Genomic DNA, 14,060 nt, shown 5'->3' on the forward strand with positions numbered 1-14,060 from the left:
GGAGCTCTTGACTCTAGCTGCATATGTATCAAAAGATGGCCTAGTCAGCCATCACTGGAAAGAGAGGCCCATTGGACTTGCAAACTTTATATGCCCAAGTACAAGGGAATGCCAGGGCCAAAAATAAATGGGAATGGGTGGGTAGGGAAGTGGGGGGAGGGAATGGGAGACTTTTGGGATAGCATTGGAAATGTAATTGAGGAAAATACGTAATAAAAAATATTAAAAATTAAAAAATAAAGAAAAAGAATTAAGAAATCATCTATTGGTTTATATAGCATTTCTAAAAGACACTGCATCTTCATTGTTCTGCACAAATCTTCTCAAAAGGGTGGGCTAATACCTAGTGATGTAATACACACACACACACACACACACACACACACACACACACAGGAAAAGCACATTAATAGTAGGAGTCTTTCCGAAAATATCTTCCCTTTGGCCTTGTCAAGAACCATGCATCCATCATGGTTTTATGGTCCACAGTGAAACCATCAACTGTTAGTTTTACCTTTTCCTAGATGGCTCCTGGCATCTGATCATTGTGGGTTTGGTCTTTACGAATGTTGTTTTGTCTACACTGCCAATTATAACTATGATCACTTTGTTTATGTTGATTCAATGCTGCCACCTGTCCCTTGCTACCTTAGGACCCAATTAAATCCATTGCATTTAATCCAGTTGAGCAGCATTATCTCCAACCCTAAGGTCTGAAGAGTTTTGTTGTTGCCCTTTTCCTTCTGGTACTTAAAAGATTCATCCTTATACTTCTGCGTCTCTAGAACCACTCCAGGTACCAACCTCTGTCTTAGTTATGATTTTGATTGCTGTGAAGAGACAGCATGACCAAGACACTCTTGTAAAAGACAACTTTAATTGGGGCTAGCTTACAGTTTCAGAGGTTCAGTCCATTATCACCAGTGCAGGAAGTATGGCAAAATCTAGGTAGAATTTCACTGGAGACGAGAGGTCTAGATAGTGTTTCAAAGGCAAACCAGAGAAGACTGGATTCTAAGCAAGTAGGAGGAGGGTCTCAAAGCCCATGCCCACAGTGACACACTTTTTCCAAAAAGGCCAATGAGGCCACACCTCTTAGTAGTGTCACTCCCTGGGCCAAGCATATTCAAACCACCACACTGGCCACACTGAGAAAGTTAGTTTACTAAGTTTTATGTTATGAGGAATGTGTCTTTGGGTTTGTTAGAATTTCTAAAAGAGTTGTAAATCTCTATGTGACTTGAAAATGGTTTGCTCAGATAAAGAAGCAGACAATAGACCCGTAAACATCAGGAGAACAAGACTTTTGGCTGAATATTGTTCTGTGGATTTTAATACATATTCTAATTTAATAATATACTAATTCAGTAAGATTTTAATGTTATCCATCACAAAAGTCTGTGTCTTGTGGTATCATATTTTTTCAGACAACGAAATACAACTGTTGTACATCTATGAACATTAAATATAATTTGGGTTACTATTTGCATGAGTATATGACATTTATGGAAATTCTTAAAATAGGAGAATAATCATTAACTTCCTTCCTCAAATTCATTGTCTATAATTAACTTCATTTTTCTTAGTAACTTTGATATTGATGCTATGTTTACATAGATATGTGAGTTAAGCAACTTGAAGCAGCAGTGACCAGGGAGCAGGGATCACACTCAAATAACACTGTTATCGTAAACTGTGCAAACTAGGTAACACACAGCTCTGCTTTTCTGACCTCTATTAAATGAGGCTGCTGCCCTGGATGTGCCTTTCCAATTCCATGACCTAAATTTCATTCCTAAAATAAGTGGCTCTGGTTCCTTGTATATGAATGTTTAAATACAGTCCATTAGGGCTTATTTGTGCTCCTTTCTTTCTTACAAGTAAATAGTAGTTCTTATGTTTTTATGTTGTTATGTTTATTCTAACACATGCATGACTCAGGATTTCTTGAGATAATAAGTATTGTGATGAGGATGAAGGATGAGAAAAAGTCTAATTCGGATCAAAGATCCCATCTCATCCTCAGACAAATCTGCTTTACTTACATACATACACACATCATACATACATAAACATATCTGTAACAAAATCAAATACAACACTGCTTTCCATCTTTGTTAGGAGTTTAAAGTTAAAAATAATATTTGCTTGTTCATTTTTTACTCATGCTAATTACCTATTTCTAAATAGTGGCATGCTGAAACTAATGCTGAAATCTATATGCTACTAAGCCTTCAGGAGTTACTGTGACGAAATCTTAATGATGCATGTACTTTACAATGAAAAGAGGAATTTCTATTAGTGCACAAATTGAATAATAAGTGTATTCTTATTTTTAATTTTAATTATATTTATGTAGTGTATGTGTATGTGAGTGGGGGGCAGGACATATATGTGCATGGTGTGGCATGAGTGTGTAGCTCAGAGGAGAATTTATAGAGTGCATTCCCTCTTTCTACCAATTTGGTTCAAGAATTGAACTCAAGACTTCAGGCTTGGGAGAAAATGCTTTTATTTGCTGAATATCTCAGTAGCATAGTAGAAATTTCTGAAGTGAAGCTTTAGCTAATAGCTGTTTGGTATAAAGAAGGATTATGTATATTGGTATTTGAATAACAAATAAAGGGTGTTTAAGGATAGATTTATTTTAAGTTGAGAGAGAGAGAGAGAGAGAGAGAGAAAGAGAGAGAAAGACACAGAGAGAAAGTCAGAGAGAGAGAAAGACAGAGAAGGACAGAGAGAAAGACAGAGAGAGAGAGAGAGAGAGACAGAGAAAGAGAGAGAGAGAACGCATGCTTTTTTCTATAACTGGATGTTTCTGCATGATTTTCTTAGGGTTGTTGTAATGAATTAATAAATCCAATTGATTGTATTCAGCAGAGTTCTTTTCTCAGCATTCTAGAGCAGTACTTCTCCATGTTTCTAATGCTGAGACCCTTTATACATTTCCTCATGTTGTGGTGACCCCCAACCATAAAATTATTTCATTGCTACTTCATATTTATAGTTTTGCCATTGTTATGAATCATTATATAAATTTCTGATATGTAAGATACGTGCTATAAAACCCCTGTTATCCACAGGTTGAGAACCACTGTTATAGACACTTCAAAATACTGTCAGTGCTGAACTCTTTCCATTAGACTGTAGGGAAATACTTTATGGTTTCTTGCAGCCTCTACTAGCATCAGACATTTCTGCATATAACTTCAATCAGGACTTCATCTTCACATGGCCTTCCTGTGTGATTACTCCAGTCACTGTCATGCCTCCCTGTTCCATTATAACATAATGAGATATATGTGGCTATCTTTAAATTTAGGACTTATATTTGAGAATTATATTCTGTTGAGGTTGTTAAATATATTTACAAACACCACCACGCAAAACAGAAACTAAGCAAAAGGTTTAGGGTTTGAGCAATGTGGTTATTCATGTTTGAATAACTACCATTCAAGTCATTTAATCTGTACATAATGTACTCTCTAAAACCATTTGTTTGTTACTGTATATGCCACTTACGACTAATGAGAGGAAGAGAAATATTCAAAGAGAAAGTGCCTCTTTCTATGCCCAAGGTTAAGCCTGTTTTCTGACAGACAGACAGACAGACACTCACAGTACAAGTCTTCTCATTAAGGTGTTTTAATATCCACAACCTAAAAAGTCCATCTTCATTTCTATTAAAAAAGTGTTTTGGATGTCATCTGGTTCATATCTCTTTCTTACTCATAATGTACAGGAGTGAAATTGTATCATGATGCTGTGGACAGTGGCATATTAAAGAGTTAAGTTTTTATTTTATTTTTGAGAGAATTTGGCTAATGTGCATGGCTAATCTCTGATATATGATTAGTGAAGGGCTTATTCAATGTAAGTATTTGTATTTAATTTATATTAAAAGCTGAATTTATAAGGATAATTGGGTTCTAGAATTTACTCACACCCCACCCCAATAGTCTTAAAAAATGTGACTGTGGAGCTAGGAGCCGTCAATTTCAATATAAAAAACCTAATGCCATCACACTTTCCTGCCCAAATAACTGTGTTTTCAAAAAAAAATAGCAATATATTAAGGGGAATCCTTTTGTCCATGTACTATGATGTGGTAGGGATCTAGAACTTCATATTGTTGACTGTATATTATATACTCTAAGTTATGCACTGTGTATTTAATACAGTGTTTTCATAAATGCTTCTAGGCAGCATTGCATACAGCTTGCACATTTCTCAGTCTCTAGAACTAGATCTTTGTCATCACCAACGACAATTCGTTTTTCAACATGTGGAAGCTGATAGTGGTGAAAATATCCCCAAATCTTTCCCTGCACTTAAATCGGTTCAAAATTGGAGCTATCAAGAAAAATAAACAGAGCCACAGGCGAAGAGGGCTAATCATGTCTACTGGTTAACCTACAAGGAGCTGAGCTGTAGTATAGCAAGTAGAAATCATTCATTTATAGTATCTGACATTGCCCGAAACAATACTCCTTTCCACTATACTTTAGTTTTCTTATGTAAGAAATATTACCTCCAATTTAGTGGATTCATTGAATTGTATTCCTTCACTTTGTTTGTATGTGCCTTTCCACTTACCGTGCAGTTTGACAGCTACTAGTTTTGTGCTGAGTGAGATAGAAAGCACTAAGATGTATTTTAATAAACCTTTGAATTCTCTGTCATTAAAAGCAAAATGTACATGCCTTCCCCCACAAATCTTCCCCATTCCTTCCCCCATTCCTCATACACATGCTTTAAGTTCTAAACTAAAACCAATGAATGGGTAACATAATGATGTTGGTCTCACCTATGAATTGCTCAGTATCCCATTAGCCAATAGTGTTTGGGACAATACAAATTCATTAGCTTCATCCAGAGTTACTGAATTGGAAACTGTAAGTTATACAGGACATCAATTCTAAGAAGCCCTTCTGGGCAGCTGCAAATGTGATGGCCACTTGGAGATTACTTTCAAGAGGAGAAACTGTGAGAGGAGAGAATGGACGGGGGTGGGGTGGGCAGTGGCTAGAATGTAAAATATATATATATATATATATATATATATATATATATATATATATATATAAAATAAAAAAGCCTTAAATGAAAAAAAAAGAATCTTCAGGCTGAATGATATTATTCTTTCAGAGGATTTCTTCAAGTGTAGGAATATAAGCACTGTATGCAGAGAGAAGTGATTATTGTTTTGGATATATTGTTAGCTTCTGTATATGACATATGCATCATTTGTATATCTTGCTTTACATGATCCTTCACAATTTACAAATTTAAACTTTTCCTACTTTCTTTGGGTTTTAAGGCATAGATTGTTTACTGATATCTCTCTACATAGTTTTAACTATCTGTTCCCCCATGGGGTATCTTGAGAAAGAGGAAAATTTTGTCAGAGACACTGGTAGATAGGCAGTCTACCAGATTCTCTTAAAGACACAATATTGGAGATAGTTCATGTCATTTCCTCCTTTTATAGCTTCCAAGACAACTTAAAATAGAATAGTTACCTATCAACAATATAAAGTTCTATAAATTTTAGTATATTGTTATTGAATAGCAATAATCAAGGCACAGTTTTAACACTCCCATTGTATCAAAATTGCTCCTTATAATTAGGTCTATTCAGTTCCATAACCAGGAGCAGATGCCACACTCTACTTTTCTTTCACAGGATATTTCATGTAAATAGAAGCTTTGAATGTGAGATACTTTGTGTCTGGCTTCTTTTGCTTTACATGTTTTCCAGTTCATCCATATATCTTAATTTGCCCAGTATCTTCTCTCCTCTTAGAACCCTTCTTTCTCCTTCTCATCCCTCATGATAAAATTTTGGTATTTGTCTGTGTTTTGTTGTTGTTTGTTTGTTTTTGTTTTGTTGTTGTTTAGTATTTATGAAGTTTCCAAGCTTAGGTGATTATGAATTTTGTGCCTGTTAGTAATAACGCATAATTCTATAAAAATGTATGGTTTTATTTTTTTAGAGATTAATGAATGGTAATCTGATATCAAACATTTCAAAAGAGAAACTAAGCCTTTTCCCACAATATTCACACTGTTTTATATTTTCATCAGATGTATGAGATTTAAAATTTTCCATATTTTCCTCAGTGCATTTCATGACCTACATTATAATACATTCCTTTTGGGAGTAGAAATTATTACACACTGTGGTTTCACTTTGTCTTTTTCTAATAACTAATACTATTAGTCATTAAGCATCATTTGAATATACTATTGACTACATTTTAATATCCATGTATACAGTACATTTAAAATGGGTTATCAGCTATTTTATGGGTCTCTGTGAGTTTTTTATATATCCTGATTATCTAGTAACAGTTAAAATTCTTATAAAATTTCACTCAGTCAATGATTTCAGTTTTTACATTTTCTTCCTTGAGATGGTTTTGACTTTAAAGCACAAAGGGATTAATATTTAATGAAGGATAATTTATTGTGACTGTTTTTTTAATATGTGCAGGTTTGTGAGTACTACTGAGTTAGCCAAATCATGAAAACTTTTCAATATGTCTTTTTCTAGATATGTTACAGTTTCAGCTCTTTACTTCGACTAAATTTGATAAATAAAATAATATATAATTTATTATCCTTTTATTATCCTTGGGGATGAAATAGTCAATTTTAATATAACTAATCCCTTTACCATCTTGAGTTGGAGTTTTAAAATTTCAAGTTATATTCATTAATGATTTTTATTCATCTGCTAAAGATACACATTTTTCAATAGCATGTATTATGAAATGTGTGCTTTCTAGAATGGTGAAATTGAGCTTATTACCACCTTCAGTTCAAAATGTATATACCATTTTTTATAAGGAGAGTTGAAATATAATTTATTATAAACTTTCTATAAGTAACATTATATAGACTGAACAGATATATATATATATATATAGATAGATAGATAGATAGATATATAGATATGTGCATGATACACACACACATATATATATATATATATATATATATATATATATATATATATATATATGCATGCAATAACAATTAGTGAAAAAGGGGCCATATATTTGAATGAAGCTGTAAGGGGTATATGGAAGGGGTTTGGGGGTGGAAATGAAATGGAAGGGAGAAATATTGTAATTATCTGATAATATCAAACTAAGAATATTTTGCTATTAGATATACTTTCTATGTTGCATAACATATATGTAAAATTTTGTATCATTGAGAAAATATCTCTTCATTCCAAATTTTCATCATTGTATTCTCAATTTTATGAGTTTGTGTTTAACTTTGACATATGAGTAAAATCTTGTACATTTTGTTTTTCTGTGCCTGCGTGTTTCACTTAATATTAAATGTCTTCCAATATAGGCCAGGTTGAGCTGGGTGTGGTAGCACACGCCTTTAATCCCAGCACTTGGAAGGCAGAGGCAGGTGGATTTCTGAGTTCAAGGCCAGCCTGGTCTACAGAGTGATGTCCAGGACAGCCAGGGCTATACAGAGAAACCTTGTCTTGCAAAACCTATCTATCTATCTATCTATCTATCTATCTATCTATCTATCTATCTATCTATCTATATCCCAGGTTGTCACAAGTGACAGAAGTTATCTTTTTATAGATTGAATAGTATTCCACCAGTATCTGTTAATTATTTAATTAGTTATTTTAAATGAAAAATAGATTTCTTTTATTAGCCTTCACTACTCCTCCAAATGAGTGATAGCTGATTAATTATCTTTCAGAATGAAACTTAGGTAAATTCATTTAATTCTCCAAGGATGAATTATTTATACCTATAGACTAATTAATTATAATTCTTTTAGAAATTATAACTTTTATGTTTACTTTACTTCATGTTGTAACCAAGAGTAAATGGTCAGCTAAAAGAAGAAAAGGACATGGGATATTTATCTCCTTGCCAACTTTAGTGTAGAAAAAGGGAGCCTCAGAAAAAGTTAGTATAAGGTCTTGTGAAGAACTAAATCAACATCTGAAGGTAATTGGTATGGATAAATCACATTGAAATAGAATGAGTCAGATATTTGTTTTGGTTAGCTAAAAATGCTATACAAATTGAAATAACTCCACCTAAGCACTTCAGTGAACTGTAAATGTATGACTGGCAATGATGCTAAGCCTCTCTTATTCTCTTGATAATTCTGAAGAGCTTTGACACAGACTTAGGTTTTTAGCCCTCTGTGCCTTCCTAGGAATGATCAGAAACTAATGAGCCCGATAGATACATCGTTTTCATGGGTGATGTGTTTGATCAAGTGATGAATATTGATTAGTTTAATTTTGATTTATCTATCTATCTATCTATCTATCTATCTATCTATTTATTTATTTAGGTTTAAAGACATTTTTTTTCCATTTGTTGTAATTGAATCTACCTTGTTTTGGTCCTGTCACCACTTGACAGATTATCTGATGTTATTTCATCTATCACAACTGAATATAAGTTTTACCTATATTGAATTTGTTCTTGCTCCTGTTGTGTTTCACAAATGTTGAAGTGTTACTAGCGGTATCAGGCATCAAATTATTTGATAAATTCTAGTTCTTACACAAGTCTTAGCAAACAACAATTTAAGATTAGCATATTGACAAATCTTCAAAACATCCGACTGGCTATTTTGCTGCTGATACTTGATACTTGCAAGCATTTCTAGCCCTAAAATGTGTTAAACAGGGAAACAGATGGACCTGTGGATGATGTGTAAACAGAATCAAGTATTCCAGTTTATTATTGAATAATGTAAGCTTTATTATTATAATAGAATACAGTGAGACATGAGATTAAAAGGTTTTGCTAAACTCTGGAAAGCGAGACATGCAGCTGCCATGAGCAATCTTGACTCAGTTTGGGTTTTATTGCCACTTCACTGCACTAAGGTGCATCAACATTCAGTGTCATCTTAAAAAGAAAAAATCCTGGGAGTCAGCAGGAACTGTCCTTTATAAGAGTGTATCTTTATTTTTCTCAAGGAAGACTTAACTACTAGTACATGGTTAAGCAAAGCACTGTTGTAAAGCTACATAGAATAATTTCTCTTTGATAAGTTTGCAATCAATTTACATAATAGAGTACTACTCACATGTACTAACAACTAAGAAATGATGGCAATACGATCATTGCAAAGCAGTAAGCAGACTAATAAGAGATATTCACATCTAATGAGCGAAATACAGACCCAAACCTAGGCATGAGGAGTCTGGAAGATAAAATACTCGCACTAAACATGTTAGGTTAACGCCGGAAAATAACAAGATAAACGGCAACACAGATGTTAGAGCCATAATTTGTTTTATTTTCTATACATATCTATACATGAAATGTCCTTGGTTCAGCCATTTTTTTTTTTTTTTGGCATAGCTCATGAAATTTAGGCAGGACCAAATCAAACAATGAAGCACATTTAAGATGAAACCAGAGATTTGTCATTTTAGGGAAACACAGGCGGTGTGTTTTCCAACATCATTGGATAGCAGCTTTTTGAGAAAAACATTGCTCAAAACTCAGGTATGGATTCTAATTGTCTTATTTGGCAATTATGCTAAAAGGCTTATATCATGGTCTTATAAATGTGATTAGACCATGATCCGTGGATTCTGAACTAATGTTAAATATCTGTGAAAATCTATCAGACAAAAGGAGACTTCAAAAATACCTTCTTCATAAATATTTACTTCTAAAACATCTGGGCAATAATGAAAGGCTAGATTTTTTTTATAAGGAATATTAATGGACCTCTTTTATTTAAAGCCCTTACATAGTATACCTACAAATATATTGCTGCAGTATAAATGAAATGTAATAATATTACTCAATAAAAGCTAGTTCCTGTACATTCTTTCATGTATTTTATATTAGATGCTACATATGGTACAGCACTTATTGAAATAGTTGGTATCAGCAAATAGAGAAATAATATACAGTTGGTTTTCTAGCTCCAACTACTCTTCCCTATTTTTTCTCTTTATCACAATAGCCTAAAATAGGAAAATATGGTATGACATAATTTGAGCAGATAGCAACTGATCTACTAGTGAACACAGGGCAGCAGTGAAGTTATGAGAGTTCTCGGAATAATTGAATTTCATACTCAATATGTTTTAAGTGGCATCTGTCTCCTACAGGCTGTTCTGTTCTTAAATGCAGGCTCTAAATGTATTTCCATAGCATTTAACAACATCTAACAGCTAAAAGTGGAGATCCCTCATGATATTTAAAGAACATAACTTAAAAAAAATTAAATGTACAATCTCATGCTGAATATTTACATATATAATTTATATATTCTATTTTTTGTTGGCTAGTCATAAATTTCAATCTAAAGCTTTTGATGTAGTTATATAAAAGAATACATTCAACAATTCTAGAGCTTGCAAAATAGATTTGCCCCTCTGAAAGCATCTTCATCATAAGAATAGAGAATTCTTGGGTGAATGGGCTATCTGGGAATAAGAGTAAAAAGGATAGTTTCTAAATTATTCCATTCTTTTATTTATTTCAGCTTCTATCAAGTAAACATCTGTGTTAGGCTGGCTGATCTCCATAGAGTCTACTGGTAAAAGTTCAGATGACAGCAGTGTAGCCCATTGAAAGGGTTTCCCCCACACTGGATTCAGAATGCTACAGTGATAGCCCCACCTTGCCCTTATTTGTTAGGCTTTCTTACATTCTAAAATAGCATTTAACAACAAAATATTACAGAGTGAAATTTAAAAAGAGAAAGCCTAGGGAATTTTTAATATGACAAACAGAACATTAAATCTATGTATCAGCTTCAACATTGACAAATAAAAACATAAGCACACTATATCATTTGTGCAATAAAGTCATAGGTTTAAAGTTCATTAAACATTTGTTATTTGCCCTTTTAAACACTTTCACACAAAAATATTGTTGACGTATATATTTTTTTAGAATATTTGGAAATATATATCTACAAATGACTCTGTGGTTATAGTTAAGCTCTGGTTTTTTTTTTTTTTTTTCTACTTTTTCTCCTATCTTTGGACCTTCTTACTCTCTCTCTTCCTCTTCTCTGTCTCCGTCTGACATGCTTTTGCTCCCTGGCTTCCTCTCAGAATCCTGTCCCCGAGCTGAATACTCCGCTCTGCTCTGGACTGTCAGACAGGGGTCTCTTGTTCTTGTATGAAATATGGAAATAAGGAAACCTTCAAATTCTTTAGGACAGAGGCAGTAAAGCAGATAGGAATCACTGCGTTGAGAACAGAAAGCAATTCTCGGTGCAGAGGACTGAACAACAGAATACGACTGAAAGGACCTATTGATGGGGTGTGGGGGCTTTTAGCTGAGGCTCTCTGTTTAAATACGTGGCCCAATAGACTAAGTTAAAGATTCCAAATAGCAGCGGAAAGGCTATTCTTGACAGTCGGTCGATTTTGCTGACGCTGTTAAAGGTTTTCTTGGGTTCTGGTGGTTTTGTCTCAGGCTTGACTTCTTTCGGTTCTATGGTCGCACTTTTAGCAATAGTTGCCAAGCCGGGGTCACCCCTGGCTAAGTTAGGGGTATAGCTGGTTGCTGTAGGGGCATATGTGTTGTTTTTCTTAATGAGAGGATCCTTCACTTTCTTTGGCTGGAGAAGAAAAAAAATAACGTATTTAGCATACAGTGAGAAACAAAATGATGTTTCTGAGCAAAACAGCACTTGCTGCAAAACTCTTTTTCTTGATTTAAAAATCTAAAATCTGTAATTTATGACTAACACACTATGATCATTTGAAAAGCCAGATGATGTTTTGTAACCTTTCGTAACAAGAGGTAGAATATGTTTCTTCACTGGTTGAATGCAAAGCAGATTCAGAGTAATAGCAACGTTATATAAGCTTAGGATACTGAACTCAAAACACTTTCAGCCTCGAGTTTCACCTTCTAGAAACAGTATTCTGGACAAGAAAAGAAGCCTAGGGTAGACTAGGGAATGGCTTGAGACTGGGTACACTGTTAGACTCCCTGGCAGCCAGTAGAGGCCTAAGATATGGGAGGCCACCAAAAATTTCCCAGCTGTTTTGCAAGTTAATCGCAATTGTGTGAGTGAGGCCAGGTTACATGAAAGGGCCACTCCAGGTTGTTCCCAGGCACAAATTCAGAATCATCGGCAAGTTTCAGGCTGCTTTGCAGGCCGCCCATCAGTAGATTCTCCTAAATAATTGTTATTTTTCAGAGTTATGTGAGCTCACACATTTTCCATTATTCATGTTTAGGTATTGAGCACTTTAAATGTAAACTAACTAAAGGTGTAATATAAGAAAAAATATTCATGGGATTTTGATGATTTCTATACATACAGAATATAAACAGAACTCTTTGATGGGTTACAGCTATTAAACTGGTATTTTTTCTGTACTGTGTATATTATGATAAAGTATAGTCATCATTTTGATTAAGGTTTATTTATACTTTGTTCATGGATCATTATTATTGCTGATATTATTATCGTTATTATTATTATTGCTTTTCTGAGATAAGGTATGACTATATAGCCTTGGTTAGTCTCAAACTCATAGAGATCTGCCTGCTTCTGCCACTCAAGTACTATAAGTGAAGACATGTGTGCCAATGTACCTGGTTGTCTATAATTTAAAAATAAGGCTACTAGAAATTGCTAAGTTATCTGTGTGACTCACGTCTGTGCATTACAACATTTTAATAAGGAAGCAGCTATAGGATAGTGGTTCCCATTATATTTGCACATAATATATCACGGGGATGTCTGTTTTGAGACTTGGAAAGTATGCTTATTCTTGACTGGAATGAAAGCTGAGGGTAGCTAATTTTTCAAATATAACCCAACTAAAACATGAAAATAACCTTGGGAAAGCAGCCGAAGGAGTATGCTGTTTTTGCTACAGAACTTATACCAGAATAGGAAAATTATAGTTTTCGTTTGCATCTAATAACAGGTACTTAAAACAAACAGAGAGGGCACATTTGAATAGAAAATTTCACCTTTGAATGTCCCTCCTTCTTTCCTCTATTCTCTACCTGCAAATCAATGTACCCAAACAACCTCTGCTATGAGTAAAAACAAAAAAATCCACTGTACTTTATCATTTACAGCCTAAGAGAATAAGAAAGGAGTCCCCATCACCACTTTCTTGCATCTAATTCCACAAACCAACTTATTACATCTAAAAAGCATAAGGTCTCAGAATCCTCATATAACAAAGAGCCTTTGTGGTGTTTACCTTTTCTGGAACCACGCTTTTGCCATCCCACGCATACCCTCTCTTGGTGAAATAGTTTACTGTGGCAAACTCAATCAGAGCTGAGAAAACAAAGGCATAGCATACTGCAATAAACCAGTCCATAGCTGTTGCATAAGCCACCTTCGGGAGGGAATTTCTGGCACTGATACTCAAGGTTGTCATAGTCAGAACAGTCGTCACTCCTAAAAGGAGAGAAATTAAGTAAATATATTGGTTCACCACAGAAAATTTTATTACAGTAGACCCGTGCTTGTTCTCTTGATCAAAGGGGAACCAAAAGCATCATATTCACTCTGGATTCACCCTATTTTGATTGTGATGGTAAAGTCAGGATATGGCCTCAATACAGTTTGCACAGCAGTATTTACGGTCATTCAGAAGAGATAGACTACTTTGCTAATTCAGAATACGTTACTAAAACAGTAAACTTCATTACATAGCCATCTTGTATGCATATCCTATATAGGATAGGGACCGATATTATTCAGTGCACCCAACTCTTGACATATATATCTTAGATATCTAATATCTGTGGTACTCAGAGATACTTACAGTGCTGTTTAATAGTCTTTGTCCCACATGCAGAAATATGAAATTCAATTAGTCCTTGGAAGCAGAAAGGTAAGTAACAACTTGGGGCATGATAATTTACCACATTTATAGCTTTTTTCATATACTACTTCTCGTTCAAAAGAATTCACCCTCCTCTTCTGGTCTCAGGCGCTGCGGGAGCCGCGGGTTACCGTGCAGACATGGCCAAGTCCAAGAACCACACCACACACAACCAGTCCCGCAAATGGCACAGAAATGGCATCAAGAA

At 34.4% G+C, this 14,060-nt stretch overlaps 1 protein-coding gene across 2 annotated transcripts in view; it reads right to left on the reverse strand.

Moving 5' to 3' along the window:
• Positions 1-8,743: 8,743 nt before the first annotated feature.
• The window catches only part of Gabra1 (gamma-aminobutyric acid type A receptor alpha1 subunit), a 52,529-nt gene continuing 47,212 nt past the window's right edge, over positions 8,744-14,060 (reverse strand). For both annotated transcript variants that reach the window (XM_021176932.2, XM_029484124.1), the window contains exons 9-10: positions 13,220-13,422; positions 8,744-11,607 (exon numbers count right to left, since the gene is read on the reverse strand). In XM_021176932.2, coding sequence (XP_021032591.1) covers positions 11,296-11,607; positions 13,220-13,422 — 515 coding nt within the window. In that variant the 3' untranslated portion in view covers positions 8,744-11,295. The remainder of the gene's footprint in view (positions 11,608-13,219; positions 13,423-14,060) is intronic.

The sequence above is a fragment of the Mus caroli genome, chromosome 11, assembly GCF_900094665.2.
Source record: "Mus caroli chromosome 11, CAROLI_EIJ_v1.1, whole genome shotgun sequence".
NCBI lineage: Eukaryota > Metazoa > Chordata > Mammalia > Rodentia > Muridae > Mus > Mus caroli.